Below are 17,698 nucleotides of genomic sequence, written 5' to 3' on the forward strand. Positions count from 1 at the left end.
TCACAAATCTCTAGGAGTGGAGGTTTGTGGGTGATGTGGGTGTGTATTTTATATTTAATTGGGTGTGTGGGAGTGGTGTGTGTATGTGTCTCAGGTGTGTGTATTTTGAATTGTCCAATGTGGTTGTATTTTGTAAGTGTGTGTGTATTTTGAGCACGGCTGTGTGTACCGCCAATGGAATACCGCGGTTGAGAGACCGCCGCGTGGATTCGTGTGTCGTGATAGTGTGGGCGTATTTCTGTTGGCGTGACGGTGGAGGTTTGGTCATCGCCAGTTTCTCGCTGCCCTTTGGTGTGGCGGACTTTTGTGGATGTCTGTATTTTGGCGGTTTGCCTGTTGTGGGTCAGAATGACTGTGGCGGTTTACCGCGGCCGCGGCGGTGTTATGGCGGTCTTCTGAACGGCGGTAAGCGCCTTTTACCGCCGAGGTTGGAATGACCACCTTAGTAACCATAGGATTAAAAGAGATGCCCAGATGGTGGCTGGGGGCAGGTGGGTTGGTGGAAGGATAGATGTATGGATGGATAGATGGATATACACACAAGAACAGATCGTGTTATGAATCAATGGATGAGGTGATAGATGGATTTGTGTGTCATTTAGTGCAGGTGGACAGGTGAACTGATGTTCAAGTGGAAGGATGAATAGATTAACTGGTGAAGGAATGGGTGAAAGAATGACAGGACCGAGGCATAAAACACCTTCGTGAGCAATGATGGTGTGTAGACAAGCGGGCGGATATGTTTGTGGATGCATGGGCCGAAATAAAGGTGAATAAATTGGAAGCACTGTATGTGTACATATACTGTCCATCTCAGGAACAGAGACAGGTGAATGGATAGATGTGAGGGTGGGCCATGAGGATGTGAGACGTGTGTGAATGAGTGCGTGGATGCACGGACCGACAGACAAGTGGATTGTAGTATGGGTGGGTGGATGTATTTTGGGACAGATCAGAGAGATGGAGAGATGAGGCAAAGAGACTAGTGAAACGACAGCTGGACACGCAGAAGGATTAGTAATTTGAAAAACCTCTTATTACTGTTAAACAGGTTTGGTACGTGTTAAAGTTAGCCTGAAAGTATGCTCTTTCTCGCAGTCTCCAGAACATTTTAAAATCTCTCCCACAAAGAAAACGTGTACCCATCTATTTTCCTCTATTGTAAACTATACATACGATCCCAGTCATGCATCCGGCCCGCTGATGTAGAGTTAGATATTTCCATAGAAGTTACATGGCAGAGAGAATATATTCTGAAGACATTCCTGCTGGTAACTCACGTGTATTGTTGGCAGAGGGGCCCACGCCATTCGCCCCATCTTCTTTTATTTTCGGTGCATCGTCTTGCTGAAACACTGGATTTACTGGGAATAGGGAAGATACCTTGCATTAGAAGATTTATTATTAAAAGGCATAGCCTCTTTTTGTGATGGACCCCAAAAGTAGCCTTACATAAACTAACCAACTGTCATGATTGGCTCAGCTGTATGTTACACTTAGCTGCCAAGCGGTGTCATGTCATGTTATTTGACAATTCAGTCAGTTACGCATTGTTACCTAAAACATGTTGCATTGGAGGATTTGTAACTTTGCTTTTAACAATGTGAGTATGGCATCAGGAAATATTAGCATGCAAAGTGTTCTTGGCCAAAACGTAAAGACTAGCTAAGGGTGTGGCACATGACCAGGCAGGACTTGGCATTACACGTAACAGCTCTGTCCTACAGATTTGCAATTTAAATATGACCAAGGTCCACGTTGTGCTGACAGGACTTTACAGAAATTGGTGCTGTCACCTTAGAGGCCCTGGCAGTTGCAGCCACCATTTTTAACTGGCTGATGGTTCCTTCTCTGCTTTTACTGCTTAGAAACATATCCGACTATGAGTTGCCCTGTTCATGACTTTCCAAAACAGGCTGGTCCAGTGGGTGAAACCGCGTGGACACACTGGGATAGGTAAAGCTGTTTAGAGGTGTTGGGAGGGGGTAGCACTGTCGGTCTGATGCCACATAAATTCTATCAGCAGCAAAGTGAGCATTTCACAGTCATTCTAGTGTAACTGTTTCCAATCCAATAGAACATTTTAGAGGAAGGAAGGAGATGTTTAGCAAACTCCAATGCTTAATTTGTGGCGGTGGTTGCAGGTGGTGTGCACCATCACTGATTTTTAGGGTCCAAGACCTAAACTTCATCATCAGACTTTGACTCAGTTTTGGAGACAGAAAGGCAGGAAAAGGAGAGTAAGGGAAGAAAAAGAAGATACAACTCTGAGAAAAAGAGAACGCAAGAATTAAAAACCTGCAAATATGAAATACAGACACAGGAAGTGTAGCTGGTTGGATAACGAGGCATGTTGTGGAATCAAGACTAGGAAGCTTTGGTATTTTGCAGCCTGGGCTTTCCGCAGCATCAGCAGGTTCCTAAGAAAAATTTCTGCACATACATGTTTTAACAAAATATGGACAAGCGATATTTTTTGGACGGAAAGCATGACAGTGGTGGTCATATCCCCTTTTACCAATAACTGTACCAGAGAAGAGGCATGCCAGCCTCGCTACAAAGCTCGACTGGGAGCACCTCTTTTACCCAGAAGGCATAACTGAGCGGAGTCATAGGAGATGCCTAATACTTTATCATCCTCAGATATATTAAACTATAATACAGGAAATGGCACTACATCCAAAGGTACGCTCTTGGTTGACAGATAAAATCTGGCTGCAGTTCAGGCCTCTTTTGACCTTCTCAGAATCGTGGGACACATCCAGGAAAACAGTAAAGAAAGCCTTAAATTGGTTTTGGATCCCATTTCAGGTTATTTCTCTGTGTTGCTGCCTGCTCTGTTTCTTTTGGGAACAGATCCAGATAATCTGCGGGAGAATTTTCTTGCAATCATGGACCTAGACCAATTATGCCAAGTCTGAGTGTGCTTGTGAGTCTCTAATGCTGAGTCTCACAGCCTTTCGAGGCTATCACGAACCAATGTCTCTATTTTTCATGTTTTTCAAGCATAGGGAAGTCCTGTCTAAATAGATGGCATTATACCAAGGATATGCTAAGATTTTCCCCATGTAAGAGAGCTACTGTTAGTCAATCCTGTGAATGTGATGCAGCATGTCTTGAATGATGTCAGCCAGTGTGGACCCAATATAGTGAATGCAGTGTCACCGAGGGGATCATAATTCTTCATTTTTAAATGAGATTTGTAGCAGCCCGGGGGGCGGGGGGGCTCTTCAAGGATGTCAGGGCAGCATATAGAAAGCAGATAAGAAGGGCGCTATTACCTACCAGAGGACTACGATTTGGATAGTGGTTTGTAAGTCTGTTTTACGAAGCTATAACTTGATTTTGCAGCACAGTGGTAGCTGTTAACAAGCAATAGTAATTTTTTAAAGAGGTGAATATTGAATGCGAATATATATTTGATGGTGAATTTGACAAAGATTTGCATTTGTAGCGAGTTGAGGTGTGAATCTGTCAAAATTCATTTAAAAAAGCCAGCTGTTGATTTGTTGTTTTTGTCTAGAGTTACTGGTGATGCAGGCAAATTTCTTATTATTTAGGTTCAGCACACTTAACATCCATGCTTGGACGACAGCAGGGCAGACTTTAGGGTCGCCATTCGACTTTGGTGACTTCAAAGTAAAACTGTTCAGCATCTGCATATAGGTGAACCATGAAGTCCTCTTCAAGGAGAATTTCAAATAGTTTATTATACAAGTTGAAGATTTCAGCGAGGAAGACGAAAACTCGAAGGACTCAAAGTTTACTGGATAGCTTTTGGGATCTGGAGATGCACACTTGGACAAACTGATATCTTTCATAGAGACAGGACAAGAACTAAGGAAGACTGGTGTTGATGCACATTGACATGGCATTGATCAGGGTGTGATGATCAGTGGTGCTCCATGTCTGCTGGGAGATTAAGTAGGAGGAGGCAATATATACCAGATAGTGTGGCATTTGAAATATCAGAACAATATGACCAGGTGCATACTACCCGAATCCTCATCAATGTAGTGAATACATGTTGTAATACAATATGTCACTCACAATACATCAATATAGCCTCCAAGAAATTCAAGCTGCAGGCAGGTTCTTATAGCATGGCCCATAATGTAGGTTTGATTCAAGTTGGTATTTCTGGCAAGATATAGGCAAAGTGGGCCTAAGTATACCTATGGTGAGATGCACAAGAGATCATGGATGCCTGCATTTGTGATTGCTCATTACACATAGATAGCCCTTTCAAGCAACCATCAAGCTGTGGGGGGTTATCTCTCCCCAACAGCAACTCTATGCTTGCCAGGGGCAGCTCCTTCACTATGGTGAAGGAAAGTTGCCTCATTAGCTGAGCCAGAAGCGTAGGGAGGGGCGGGGCAGGGCCACAGGAGGTGGGAGGAGAGCAGAGTCCACCTAAGTGCACATGTGTGTTTGGCAGGCCGTCTGAGGCCGGCCAAACACACATGTGCACTTAAGCTTCTCCAGCCCGGCTGTAGAAACTGCACAGATCCCGGGACTGTGTCTGAGCGGCAGTCATGTCACTCAGACCAATCCTGGCGCTACTTTCATGCTAGGTTTTGCATGAAAGCAGTGCCAGGACTGCTGGGGAGCCTGTGCTGGCGTCCCGGCAGTGAATGCAGGGACACCAGAAGAAGAGGAGTGCGAGGCAGCAGGAGACAGAAGGGACGGAGGCAAGGTAAGTGCTTTTTATTTATTTTTGTACTTTTACCTCATCTCCAGCCCCCCACCCCGCCTCTCCCCTTGAGTTATGCGGCGGCCACCGCTGATGCTTGCCAAGCAACATGGCCATTATGACTAATTTCCTGGATATTTTAGGAATGTGTTTCACATATCCCAGCACTGCCATAATTGGAGAGAGCACTGGACAGGATTCAATTATCGTCCCCACTTCCCCAAGAACCCATAACCACTACATATTGACTACTGGACAATGCCGGATCACCAGCAGTTTGAGCCAAGGGCCATGTAGAATGGCACCACACCAGCAGGTGCAGTAAGCACTGTGGATAGATTTAAAGTGAATAAGTACAATTTTCCAGTTAGTAGAAACATCCCTAGTCTGCTATCAGCAATATGTCCATTGGGTATTTGAGATCTCGTGCCTCAAACTCTTAGCCTATTTACTTCTATACTGACGTTTCTTAACCTTTGTCAGGCATTATGCTATTGTACCTCCTTGTGATTAGCTTGGCGGAATAATGGTTTGTCATGATCAATGATCCATGTGGGCAGGTCCCACTCTGCCTTCTTGTCAAGAACTGTATGGAAATTCTTCCCAAACATACGTTGAAATCTCTGATATGTCAGCACATCAAGAAATGTGCACATCACTGCATCCAGCTGTTCTGTAAAGGACTTGCTCCTTTATTTGAGATATAGATTACCTAATGTGCATAGGTGCCTACTCCCAAATCTTCGAACCAGTCCTATTTTCTTGGCAACTGCCATGCTATAGTTATTAATCAATGGGAACCATGAAGAGTACATTTTGGAAATAGTCCTCTCTACAGGGTCATCTCCAAACGTTTTGCCTTCCTCCTCTTACTTTTTGCTGGATTTTGGCTTTGTTGGCCTTAAAACCCTGTGCACTTTACCACTGCTAACTAGGGCTAAAGTGCTTGTGCTCACTACCCTAAACATGGTACACACCTGACTGGCATATTTCAATTATATGTAAGTCCCTTGTAGAGTGGTACACCATATACCCAGGGTGTGTAAATGAGATGCTACCAGTGGGCCTGCAGCACTTATTGTGCCACCCACCTAAGTAGCACTTTAGAACATGTCCCAGGCCTGCCATTACATCCTGATTGCAGTGTCCCATTGCCATCCTGACTTGGCATTTAAAACCTCTTGCCAAGCCTTTAACTTTTTTTTTTACATATGTCACCCTAAGGTGTGCCCTAGGTAGTCTATAGGGCAGGGTGCTTTGTAATGAAAAGGTAGGACATGCACTTTTAAGTTTTATATGTACTAGTAGTGAAAAACTTCCGAATTTGTTTTTCATTACTGTGAGGCATACACCTCTAATAAAATAATATTCGGGATTCCTTATTACATTTAGTAAGCTGTAATTCCTAAACCCCAGGAGATAGCTATATTATGTTTGGTATCTATGAACTTGCAACGATAAACCCTCTTTAATTGTAAAGTCAAATTTATAATTAGAAGTTTAAAAATGCCACGTATGAAAGTTGGCAATTTCCTGCCCTTAGCCTTTCTGCGCCTGCAACCTGCCTTAGGTCACATGGCAGGGTGTCACACACAGGGGGGGGCTCAGAGCTGAGCACAGCCCCACTGGCACCTAAATAGACTGTGTTCTGCCACCACACAACAACCCTGTATTGTCAGTGCACCCAGCTGGGAGCCAGGGCAGGGGAGGCCGGAAACTTCTGGAACTTCAAAGAATCTTTCTGGAAACTTCTCCCACTTTCTAGGAGCAGGGCACCAGGGTATAAACTCACTTCACTGCTGCACCTGCCGAAGTCCTCTCAGAGGACCGCCTACTACTGTGATCTGCTGGGCACTCTATTAGTCTGCTGCTGTATCTGAAAGAACTGCTTTGCTGCCTGGAGCCTGCTTAAACCCTCAGAGGCCAGCCCTGTTGTTGAGCCCTGCATCTTCACTTGCACCCAGGACCTCCAGAAGTGACTCCAAAGGCTAGTTTGCTGGCCTCCTGCTCAGAGCCATAGGAATGTAATAGTCTCCCACCATCTTGAGCCCGCACCTGAACCCCTAAGCAGTCTCCATCTGTCCTGGACCCTAGGTTGTGGTGTTAAAGGTGCCCAGATGCCCAATTCCCAAAACTGAGAACTTTGACTAAATTTGGCCAAAAAATGATCTCAGAACCAGGAGGAGACCGGGACCAACCTGCTCGCCTATCTGCCCGAGGTGCATCGATGGTCAGATTGACTTTGTGGCTTCTTGTGCTACTTTCTTCTCCACAGCAGCAAATCCTTTTCAATCATCCTTTGCCAAAGGGGTACCCAACCTCGTGGAACTGTCTTCGGCTACAGCCTTCTGCTTCGCTCCACTGGAGATTTTTGACTTCTATCTTGACGACTAAGGCACATATTTATACTTTTTTAGAGCCGCATTTGCGCCGCTTTTTGACGCAAAAATGGCGCAAACTTACAAAATACAATTGTATTTTGCAAGTTTGCACCGCTTTTGCATCAAAAAATGGCGCAAATGCAGCGCTAAAAAAGTATAAATATGGGCCTAAGTCCATAGGTAAAAATCTTCACCGCAGCTTTGCTCCACAGCTATCCAACAATGACACTCCCTCCTCTGACACTCTTGCAGCCTTGCCCCACTGAACTTCTACCTTCACAGAGACTTTTTCTTCAAAGATTTTTTAAGTCTGACAGTAAGCACTGACCGTGCCCAATCCACTTCGCGAATCTGAACTGCACTCCATCATGGTTGGCCTTAACCTTTGACTTTGCCTCGGTGTAGCATGACCAGATGCCCGTGTTCGTCACCTTTTGCTTTTTGAGTGCTATTTTACACATATAATTAAAAAAATCATAACTATGGGTCTATTAATTGGATTTTGATGGTTTTGGTGTCAAATATTTATTAAAATGTTCTCTATTTTTATACATTGGTTTGGCATTTGTATTGTGTTGTGTTTTCACTCTATTGCTGTTTGTGTACTGCATTAATACTTAACACATTGTCTCTTAGTTTAGCCAGACTGCTTTTTGTACCAAGCTCCCAGGATTAAGCACAGGCTAAATTAGTGTCTTTTTTTGGTTCACCCTGCACGGGATTGTGGTTGTTGCTTGACTAGGGTTCACACCCCAGTCACCCAACAACCCAGTTTCTCACAGTACACCTCATTCACCTTAGACAACGCAGCCAACTTTGATCATCGCCAGATAGTACATTTCAAAGTGTGAATCTCTCTCTAGGTCCCGGCGGTTTTTACATCAGAACGGTGTTGCCGGGAACTGGGGCAGCCAGTCCCATCTCAAGGTCTCAATAGGGGGAGAGAAGGGAAGGGCAATGCGTAGTCCTATGAAACCAACCATGTGCAAATTGCACTTGGGTGATAGGATAGTAAATTTCGAAATTCGGGATGGCAAACCAACCCTCGTAACAGGGTAACTTCATTTTATTCCATGCTATTCTAGGCTGAGAGTTAGATGCAAGCCTGGCCATAAGCAGCCTGAGCTGGTGTAGGAAAGTGCCTCTTCTGACATGGTCATCACCCCCCTACTCTTTGCCTTGGTTCTCGTGTAATTTCAAATGAAAGTGCACTGGGTTCCTGTTAACTAGTTCCCCAATGTCAGATCTCTTTCCCCAAAACTGCACAGTTGTTTTTCCTAATTGGCAACACCTTTAGCACCCCCTGTAAGCCCCTAGTAAATGGTACCCTGGTACCTAGGGACCGGCGTACTAAAGAGGGTCCCTAAGGGCTGCAGTACGAATTGTGCCACCCTAAGAGACCCCTCACCAAGCACATGACAGGCTGCCATTGCAGGCTGTGTGTCTTGGTGCAAACAAAAGTGAAAACAGAATATTCACTCGGTCTGTGTACCATTTCCCCTAAGCAATGCATGTTCTATATGTAAGTCACCCATTTAGCAGGCTTTGCATCCCTAATGCAGGGGCCACTATAGTACATGTGAGGGTATATCTGTATGAGCAGATATGCCCCTGCTATGTCTTTGTAGATTCTCAGACATAGTCAGTGAGCAGGGAAGCTATTTCAAATACAATTTCTGGACACTGGTCAATACAAGTTACCCAACTACATAATGGCTTCACTGAAGATAGGGGTGTTTGGTACTAAACATCTCAGTTTGGTGAGCCCACACTGATGCCAGTGTTGTATTCACCAATACAAGCACTGAGAGGGCACCTTAGAGGTGCCTCCTGAAAAGCTACCAGCTTCTAGTGTTTTCACTGATTCGTCCTGACCAATTTAGCCACACTAGCCACGTTTCTGACCCCCCAAGGGGAGAGCCTGCACTCTAGACGGCCAGAGTCAAAAGCCTGCACTGGGTGGGGATGTTAGCACCTCACCCAGGAAGGGTGGACGTTCCAGGGCGGAAAGATTCAAAGGTCTAGCCGCCTTTGTAATGTGACCCAGGTATCTCCAGATGGTGGAGATGATTACCCCCCTGTCCTGACTCCACTTTTGGTGGCAGAACAGGTGGGAAGATTAGGCAGATTAGGAGGTGTGCCAATTTCATGCCAGTCCCACCCCTAAGGTGGATGAGCTGAAGTGGATACCCCTTCCTCCATCTTTGTTTGGAAGGAATTAGGGCACTAAAGTTAGGGTTATGCCCACTTCCCAGCAGAAGTGGTCATAGAAAGGGTGTAGTCACCCTAAAGGTGGGCAACCCATTGGTTGCCCCATAGCACCCCCTATAACACCACTAAATTGTGTATTAGGTGGCACCACTGAACCCTAAATCTAAGCAGCAGACCTGGTACCAACCCGCGGGCCTGTGTGCACTCCGTGACAAACTCTGCACCGAAAGATGCCTCATCCCACAGCTGAACCTCCAGGAGTCTGGGAGGACGGGGAGGACTGCCTGCGTCTGAAAAATATTTAAGTCTCCCATGAGCAACAGACATGCTCTCCAGCCAGCTCCAACGAAAGGACTCTGCAGTCTCCAGAACATCAAAGACCGGACACCTGAAATTGCCACTGCACCTGTCCTCCACGACCCGAGGTGAAGCAGACCATCAGTGCCAGCAAGGTTTCCCAGCTGTCTAGAGTCTGAGCCCATCATGGTTCACCCCTCCTCGACTTCCTTAAGTCGCCTGCAGCCTCTGCACACAGGCCCCCTCTCCTGCAACTTCTGAGGTGAGAGAAACCTGATGCCTAAAGCAACCACTGCACCTATCACTGCCGACCAAAGTTGAAGTAGACCCTTGGTGTCAACAACATCCCCAAGCTCTCCTGAGCTTGAGTCAACTGTGGTTTCACCCCTCCTGGACTCCATGACGCCGCCTGAAGCCTCAGATCACAGGACCCCCAATTGCGACTACTGCTGGACAAAGGAAACCCAATGCCAAAGGACACCCCTGCATCCGTTACTCCTGGGCCATGGAGAAGAGGACCAAGGGTGCACCTATGTCTCAGAGAACCCCACATTTGTGACCTATCTGTTAGTTGTCCCCAACTGGCCCCCTAGTCCGAGTCTAAATCCACAGGGACCAATCCCCATAGAAATACACTGGGCACCTGGAGCGTACTGCACCTCTGCACCCGACCGCCACAGTGCTACCAGGAGTGGCTTGCTGGTGTGGTCCTGACCCTTCCCCAGTACTCACCTTAAGTCTACAAGATTGATCCTGTGAGTCATCGTAAAGTGCTTGTTTGCTGATTGGGCTTTCCTCCTAGAGATTACCTTTGAAGAACTCTGAAATTGCACTGTTGATTCTTGCCTTTGAAAAGTATTGATGCTTAAAATACACTTACCTTATAACGAAGCTCTTGGGTTTTAAGTGTATATAAAAAGAATTATTTGTCTGAATTGATCTCAGATGTATTCTTTAAGTGTGTGCCTCTTTATTGCCACTGAGAGTACCACAAATGCTTAGCACTACCCTCTGATAAGCATAACTGCTCGCCCATGCTACCACAAACTAGAGCATTAGTCATATCTACTTTTCTCTTTGCAAACCAACTGGGGGTCCACTGGAGTCTCTGCAGGGTGCACTTCTTTTTAGTGCACCATGTAGAGAGCCAGCTTCCTACAGCTGGTCAAAAATGCTCTGCTATGTGGGAGAGTAATATTCTGGAACAGATATAGTAGCAAAGGCAGCAACACCATTTTCATTAGTTCCACTCCACCATCTATTAGCAAAGGCATCTTAATCCACTTTTCCCATAAAGGAGGCTATAGCTTCCATGCCTTTGCTTAATACTAACAAAAACATCCATCCTAATAAGGATATCCATGCCATGATGATATTGAATACCCAGATAATGTATAGCTAACATTTTATTGGGAATTCCAGAGCTTATCTTGGTGTCTTTTGTTAAGGGACTCATAACCAGGACCACAGGAGTTATGAGGCAGGGGAGAACCAATTTATATGGCAGGGTTGACTAAATTATATATGAAGAAAAGGCAAATTATGCGGCATAATGCAGAATATTGTGTGACAGTATCATTATTTTGTATTTTTTTTAACATATTATAACACTGTATGAACAAAGCTTTTGCCTCATTAGTACCAGTTTAACAATCAAATACAACAATAAGAAGGTGAAATATGACCAGTCAACCTTTCTGAAGGATGTACCATTGCTTAGGAACAGATTTTGGCATGTTTAGTAACTTTGGATACGTTTGAGCTAAAATATTGGTTTTGGTTAAAATCTGAAGATTATGCACCACATGATGGATTATGTGGCAAATGCACCAAATCCATAATTATGCAGAAAATGCAATGGCCGCAGAAACATATTTCTAGTGACCCTAAGCATAACAAACTTGAATCAATTTATCAATACATCATACCATCTACCAAAAGTAATGATTTTAGATTGTTCAGTTTTTGTTCTGAGCCTTTAACCAATATGAGAATGCCATCCACATACATCAAGAGCCAAATCCTACAAGATCCAAGCTTGATGCCTCAGAAATTATTACATTCTCTAAGAATGCTGGTGACAGGTTCCACAGCCGAGGCAAATAGGATAAGTGACGGGGCATTTCTGCCTTGTCCCACTGTCTGTCTTAATTGGGGAGGACAATTGGTTATTCATTTTAATTCTGGCTGCTCAGCCACTATAAATAACTTTTATGCATTGGAGCACACCCATCCTCTAGATCACTGACAGTAAATATAGCTGTTCAATAGAATGGAAAGCCTTAGCAGCATCCAGAAAAGTGGCTATGGTTGAAATGTGCATTTCAATTTAGTGGGTGACAGCAAACAGGGTGTATAGGTTGTCCAAATAACTTTTGCCTTTGATGTTGAAGGTGTTAAGACCTGGATGAGGACTGTTCTGTTGCTGCAGTATCATGTGAATCAGGTGTGTTAATTCAGCTGAAGGTGATTTTTATTAGGTGGTGACTATTTTTCATTCATTTTTACAACGTATCATAAGTGGGTGATAAGTCATTGTTTGATTAAGTAATTGGGGTATTATTGAATTTTTTTGGAGTGTTTGATACATTGTTTTGTGTGATGGAGGGATTGACTATGTTATGATGTTGTATGGGTGCTTTTCCAGTGAGGGATTTCAAGTTGGTCAAGAGGAGCATTTAGTCTGCTTCAAATTAGTTGCCTACTGGTGAGGAGAGATAGTTGGATATAATTGAAACAGTCTGAGAGTCCATCCATACTCTCGTTTCTTAAATAAGATGGTGTCTTTTATCATCTAATAGGCTAGGGAAATGTCACAGGTGATAGAAAAATGCCTGCAATTTGAAAGGACAGAGGTTTCCGATGTGAGATTATTGAAGAGTTGTGAGATTAGGACATGCTTGACAGGTTGAGTGACACATACTTTAATGGTCTTAAAGATGACTAAATAGAAAATGACACTTCCCAAATAAGCAATATATTCATCTTGACCTTGCCTTTAATGGAAGGATGACTCTTTCAAGTGTCTGTCTTATCCATACAACATGGGAAGTACTACATAAGTCTTGTATACTTAATTAATTAATCTGAAATCAGAAGGGTATAAGTTTGATCTTGTTATCAGAAAGAAGGCTGTAGACCATGCTCAGGAGATATAATGAAGGTGATCAGACCTTAGTCTATTGCACCACTAGATTTAGAAGATGAGAAGCAGGCCCAGTGTGTAACGGGCTGTATAACTGGGCCTTTAACTAGTGTCAAGGCTTCTATTTTAAGCTATACCTGTCAGGAATAATGTCAGATCAAATACTTTATCAAAGGAGGTGTCTTATTTCAGTTGTTGGTAAATCACTGCTGTTAAGAAGGAGATGTTTATATTTACTTCACATTAAACCATGTTCTTGATACAAATGCATGGTGACATCTGCCTCACTGTGCAGAGCAGCTCTTTGACATATAAAACCACACTCAGCTCTTGTCCCGAGTTTATCTTGTAATATTCTCATATTAGTAATTCATTATGACTATATAATTTTTTATCAATAGACTAGGTTTACATCAGGCCCATGATGTGTCTGTTCATGCTGGGGTAACACTTTTGGGCTAAATGGGCATTGATCACACTAACTTAGAAGGAAGACTTAACGTTAGTTGTAGGAACTAAAGCTAGTGACGGCTGTATGTGAATCCCAATTGTTTGAATGCTCCATCTACAAAGACAGATTGCTGATAACTTGACTGTTTCAATTGAGCTATTTATGTCTGTAAAGCTTTCAGGTCCAGGTACTCCTCCCCCAAAATGATAAGGTATCATCTACATGTGTATGTCATGATGTGGCTTCTGTTTTACCTACTGGTATGTGGTTACCTCAGTTTTTTACTTTGCTGGATCCCGATATGGATGTGTACTTTAGTCCATTGCATGCTGGCTGGGGTGCAAGAAGAGGCTTCCACAGTGCTATGGCCCATGTTGGTGAGCAAATACTGAACGTGAGGCTTGCATAGACATTCTTTCTTGGTGATACAGTGGTGGAGCTGATGGCACTGTAGTTGGAACTCATATCAAAATGTCGACTGTGTTTCTGTGCTGCCCTGCCCATATTCAGTGTGAGAAAGCCTTGTGCCTTATTCATCACAGTACATTTGTGGTGGTGGTACCAATCCCAGCTGTGAAAGCATCTAATTCCTTGGTGCCTTCCACCATCCAACCTAACTGTGTACTGATGAGGTGTTTCACTGACAAGGGACAGAAGTGCCCTTCCACTAGATCAACATGTACAGACACTTTGCTATTTGGACATGAGAATCTGCTGTACTGGGGCACAGGTGACTCATGGATTTTTTAGCTTTTTTATTTAACAGGCATTTGCTATACTGTGGTGCTAAAGCATATACCACTTTGTCACAGATATCTTTTTGGGGAAATAGATTTTATTACATTTTTAAAAATGTCTTCAAACTCTTTCAGTGTCCTATGGAAATCCTGTCTGTGAATTAGGAGAAGTAAAACCCCAAGTTCCCGAATGTATACTACAAAGTCTTTCTTTTCATAAACAGGTCTCACAGAATTTGAAGTCCTCTTTTGTATTTTACGAACAATGTGTGGCCCTTGTACTGATATTTTTTTTTAAACAGACATTGCTCACTATGCTACTAAGTCTGCTAATGGAGGATACATAATGGATTACCATAAGGGAAAGAAGTAGCAGGGGTATGAAATTAAAAAGACACAAAGCATTGGAGAGCGGTTCAGTCTCATTGAACATTGGGCTTCTTCCCGGTGGGCTGGCAGAAACGGGCCAGTTTTTATTTTGGTGGTGGCTGCTTTTGTTGCTAGGAGTGAAGTCAGCCACATTTCCTACCTAGCTTTAGCACTTTACAAACAATGGAATACAAATGGTTTTAGAGCATGCTTCAAACCTAATTGCTTAACCATTTGGTTGGTGCCTGTTTCCACCAGGGTTGCCACAAGCAGTGCTGACCTTTAGGGCTTTAGGGGAAAGCAAGGTGAGGGGCATGCTTTTGTTTTTCTCAGGGAGAGGATAGAAGGCACTGTGAGAACAAGTAGTTGCCTAGGATCACACAATGTGGTCAAGTGGAAGCCAGAATTGGTGACAGGTTTCCTGGTTTCACGTTGTGCAATTCATCCTCTTCATGGTTATCTGTTTCACCTGTTTTCCATCAGAGCTTAATGTTTTGTGTTTAATTCTTTGAGGTGCTAAACCAGTGAACTGTGTAAAACTCATTGTTGGTGGGAGCATATGGGGAGGTTGATGTTTTGATGCAGCAGCTAGAATTAGAACAAAAGCACCCTCCCTTGATCAGTGAATTGATACCTTTTGCTCCATGTAGCTAAACATCTTTATTCATTGTCATCCATTCTTTCCATCCATGAATCCATTCATTCACTGAGCATTGTAGCCATGTCTTCAATCTCTGTCCATCTAGTCAATGATTGAACAAGGTACCATATTTACAATTTTTAAACTTTCTTGGAGCAAACCCCCCAAAAACATCCATAGCGGTAGTAAGGGTCGCTCACTGCACTTGCTTGCGCTGTGCAGTATGAGGGCCGGTCTAAAAAAACAATACCAGGTCTGCTTTTCTCAGTCTGGCCCTGGTGTAGTTGTCAATGGTTACCTGCTTGTGTGACACCACTGGCTGTACAGAGCTCACAATTCTGCATACACTTACTATGAGCTTGCATTACTCGTGAACTGTCCAGTCCATCTTTCATTCGCAATAAGCACAGACCAAATTTGAAGTCAAAGGCATCACTATAAAGAGAAAAAGACATGAGATGATACATTATTATGAACATGGGAGGTATTGTAATGTTTAATAATACAAAGCCATAAGAATGTCCCCTACTTCATGCATTCATATGCCCTCCACTTTTTTTTAAAGATTCCTTAACATGATAAAATAAGTCTAATTTGGAATGTGACAAATTCACTGGGAAAGGGCAGAATATTTTCTTTGAATATGGTGAGAAGCGATGAAAGCATTTCCCATATCTTAAATTAAAATTATATTCATTTTTAGTATATGTATCTTCATGCCTTAACAAATGAAACCAGCATTAGCTAAGTCAATAGGTCTTGCCTTTACTAATACAGGATCAAGTTATCGGCTTTGCCAGTGTTAGTAAAACGCTGTTAAAAAATAAAACAAAAATCAAAATACTGGAGGAAAAGTAAACATAGTTTAAGGTATCTTGAAGCATATTTCCACTATGCAAGTGGATTTTGAAGTACACCAGAGATATAAAAAATGATGTTCCCTCATACCATGTAGAGAATCTCATAATGGCAATACTGAAAATGCCTGTGTTTTTGGCATTAACAAGGCCTTGCTTAGGTGGTGACTGAGAAAAAATCCTGAAGTGTCTTGAATCAAAATACATTATTGCTAAACACAAAATATCCATATGGGCTCAACATTGATGAAGAGCTGTATGTGATTATTGGTTAATGATAACATACCATGACGTAATGATCCTTCCACCCTTTGCTTCTTTTTCTTCTTTCTCCACCCCACCCCCCTCCTGTTTTCTTCTTACCGTCTGTAATCTTATTTATAATTTTTCTCCAGATTAGTGTTTAGAGCAACATGACTTTACATTTGATCTTGAGAATCGTGCATCACATGTGTCAAATTATTCCCTTTTTTTTTGATAAACAACTTTATTAGTTTTGTAAAAAAAAAAAAAAAAAAAAAACATACACTGAATAGGTCACACCCCGCCCCTTCTGACATGGCACCATACAGTTCAGTAGAAGTGACATAGGTACATGATTGACATTAGTCAGAACAATCAGGAACAGGGCACCTCACAGCAACAGCACCTAAGCCCCAGATCCTGAATCCTCTCCCCAGGTGGCCATCCACTTCCCCCACACTCTCTCGTATTTGACCAGGCACCCTCTTGCCTCGAACACAAGTTTTTCTCGCTGGGCACACCAGTCCACTCCGCAAAGCCACTTCATAATCGTTGGCGCTGCCTCCACCTTCCAGCCAGCTACAATATCTCTTTTCACTACCAGGCAAGCCACCCCCAAAAAGGTCAGTTCCGCTCTACTGGACCCCACTCCTTCCATAACCCCCAATAAAAGCGCCAACTGGGCCGTCTCCACCTCCACCTGCAAGACTCTGGAGATTTCAGTCGCCACCGCCCGCCAGTAGGAAGCTATGTGTGGGCAGGTCCACACCATATGGTAAATGCCAGTGTTGGGGCCAGCGCAACGGGGACAATCTGCATGGGGCTGGAGGTCTGCCTTAAATAACCTGGTGGGCGTGAGATAGGCCGTGTGTAAGTAGTATACCTGCACCACGCGAAGACGGGTGGTCATAGTCAATGTTCTAGGGGCCATCGGTGCATCTCTCCAGTCCTCATCCTATAAGGGGCCCACCCATACCTCCCACCACTGTCGGGGTTTGTCCAGCGTCTGAGTTGTGTTAGTGACCTGGGAGCGGTAGATCTGCGACACTACCCCTTTATCCAGGCTGCCCATCAGCACCTTGGCCTCCATGGGACTAAATTCAGGGAGGACCATGCCGGTCCGGACGTTCATGTTTAACGTGTGCCGGAGCTGTAGGTATTTATGGAATTGGGTCTTGTTGAGTGAATATTGCTGCTGAAGCTCCTCGAAGGACCGCATGCGTGACCCCCCCCAGACATCCCCCAACTGTGAGATGCCTACAAGGTCCCATTTTTTAAATCCCTCAAAAGCGGAGACCTCCCCAGCCACCCCCCTGCCACAGCGGGGTCTTTTGGGTAAGACAGCGCCACCAACCTGTCACCTTCTGTGCTCCCTCCAACCCATCAGCACCACCCTGGTCACCTCCGGGATTGTGCAAGGCAAGGGGTTATCATATAGCACCCCAAGTAAGCCAGAGAAGCCCATCGTCAGGAGTTCTAGCTGGTATGCAGGGTCAGGCCAGCCCCCCCTCATCCTGTCGTTTATCACCAGTAGATCATTGCTATATAATAAGGGTAAATGTTGGACATCCCCAAACCTCCTTCATACACATCTCTTTGATGGGTGCCAGCCAGGGCCGGGGTGCCATACCATAAAGATTGTCGCACTGTAGCATCTATCTCCTTAAACCACCA

The 17,698-nt window shown here is 44.0% G+C and overlaps 1 protein-coding gene across 1 annotated transcript in view; it reads right to left on the reverse strand.

Annotated features, from left to right (window-relative positions):
- SLC12A3 (solute carrier family 12 member 3) overlaps window positions 1–17,698 on the reverse strand; it is a 251,049-nt gene that overhangs the window by 66,128 nt on the left and 167,223 nt on the right. The window contains exons 19-20 of the mRNA XM_069215813.1: window positions 15,277–15,359; window positions 1,281–1,364 (exon numbers count right to left, since the gene is read on the reverse strand). Of these exons, the coding sequence (XP_069071914.1) occupies window positions 1,281–1,364; window positions 15,277–15,359 (167 nt within the window). The remainder of the gene's footprint in view (window positions 1–1,280; window positions 1,365–15,276; window positions 15,360–17,698) is intronic.

Source organism: Pleurodeles waltl, chromosome 12 (assembly GCF_031143425.1).
Source record: "Pleurodeles waltl isolate 20211129_DDA chromosome 12, aPleWal1.hap1.20221129, whole genome shotgun sequence".
Taxonomy (NCBI): domain Eukaryota; kingdom Metazoa; phylum Chordata; class Amphibia; order Caudata; family Salamandridae; genus Pleurodeles; species Pleurodeles waltl.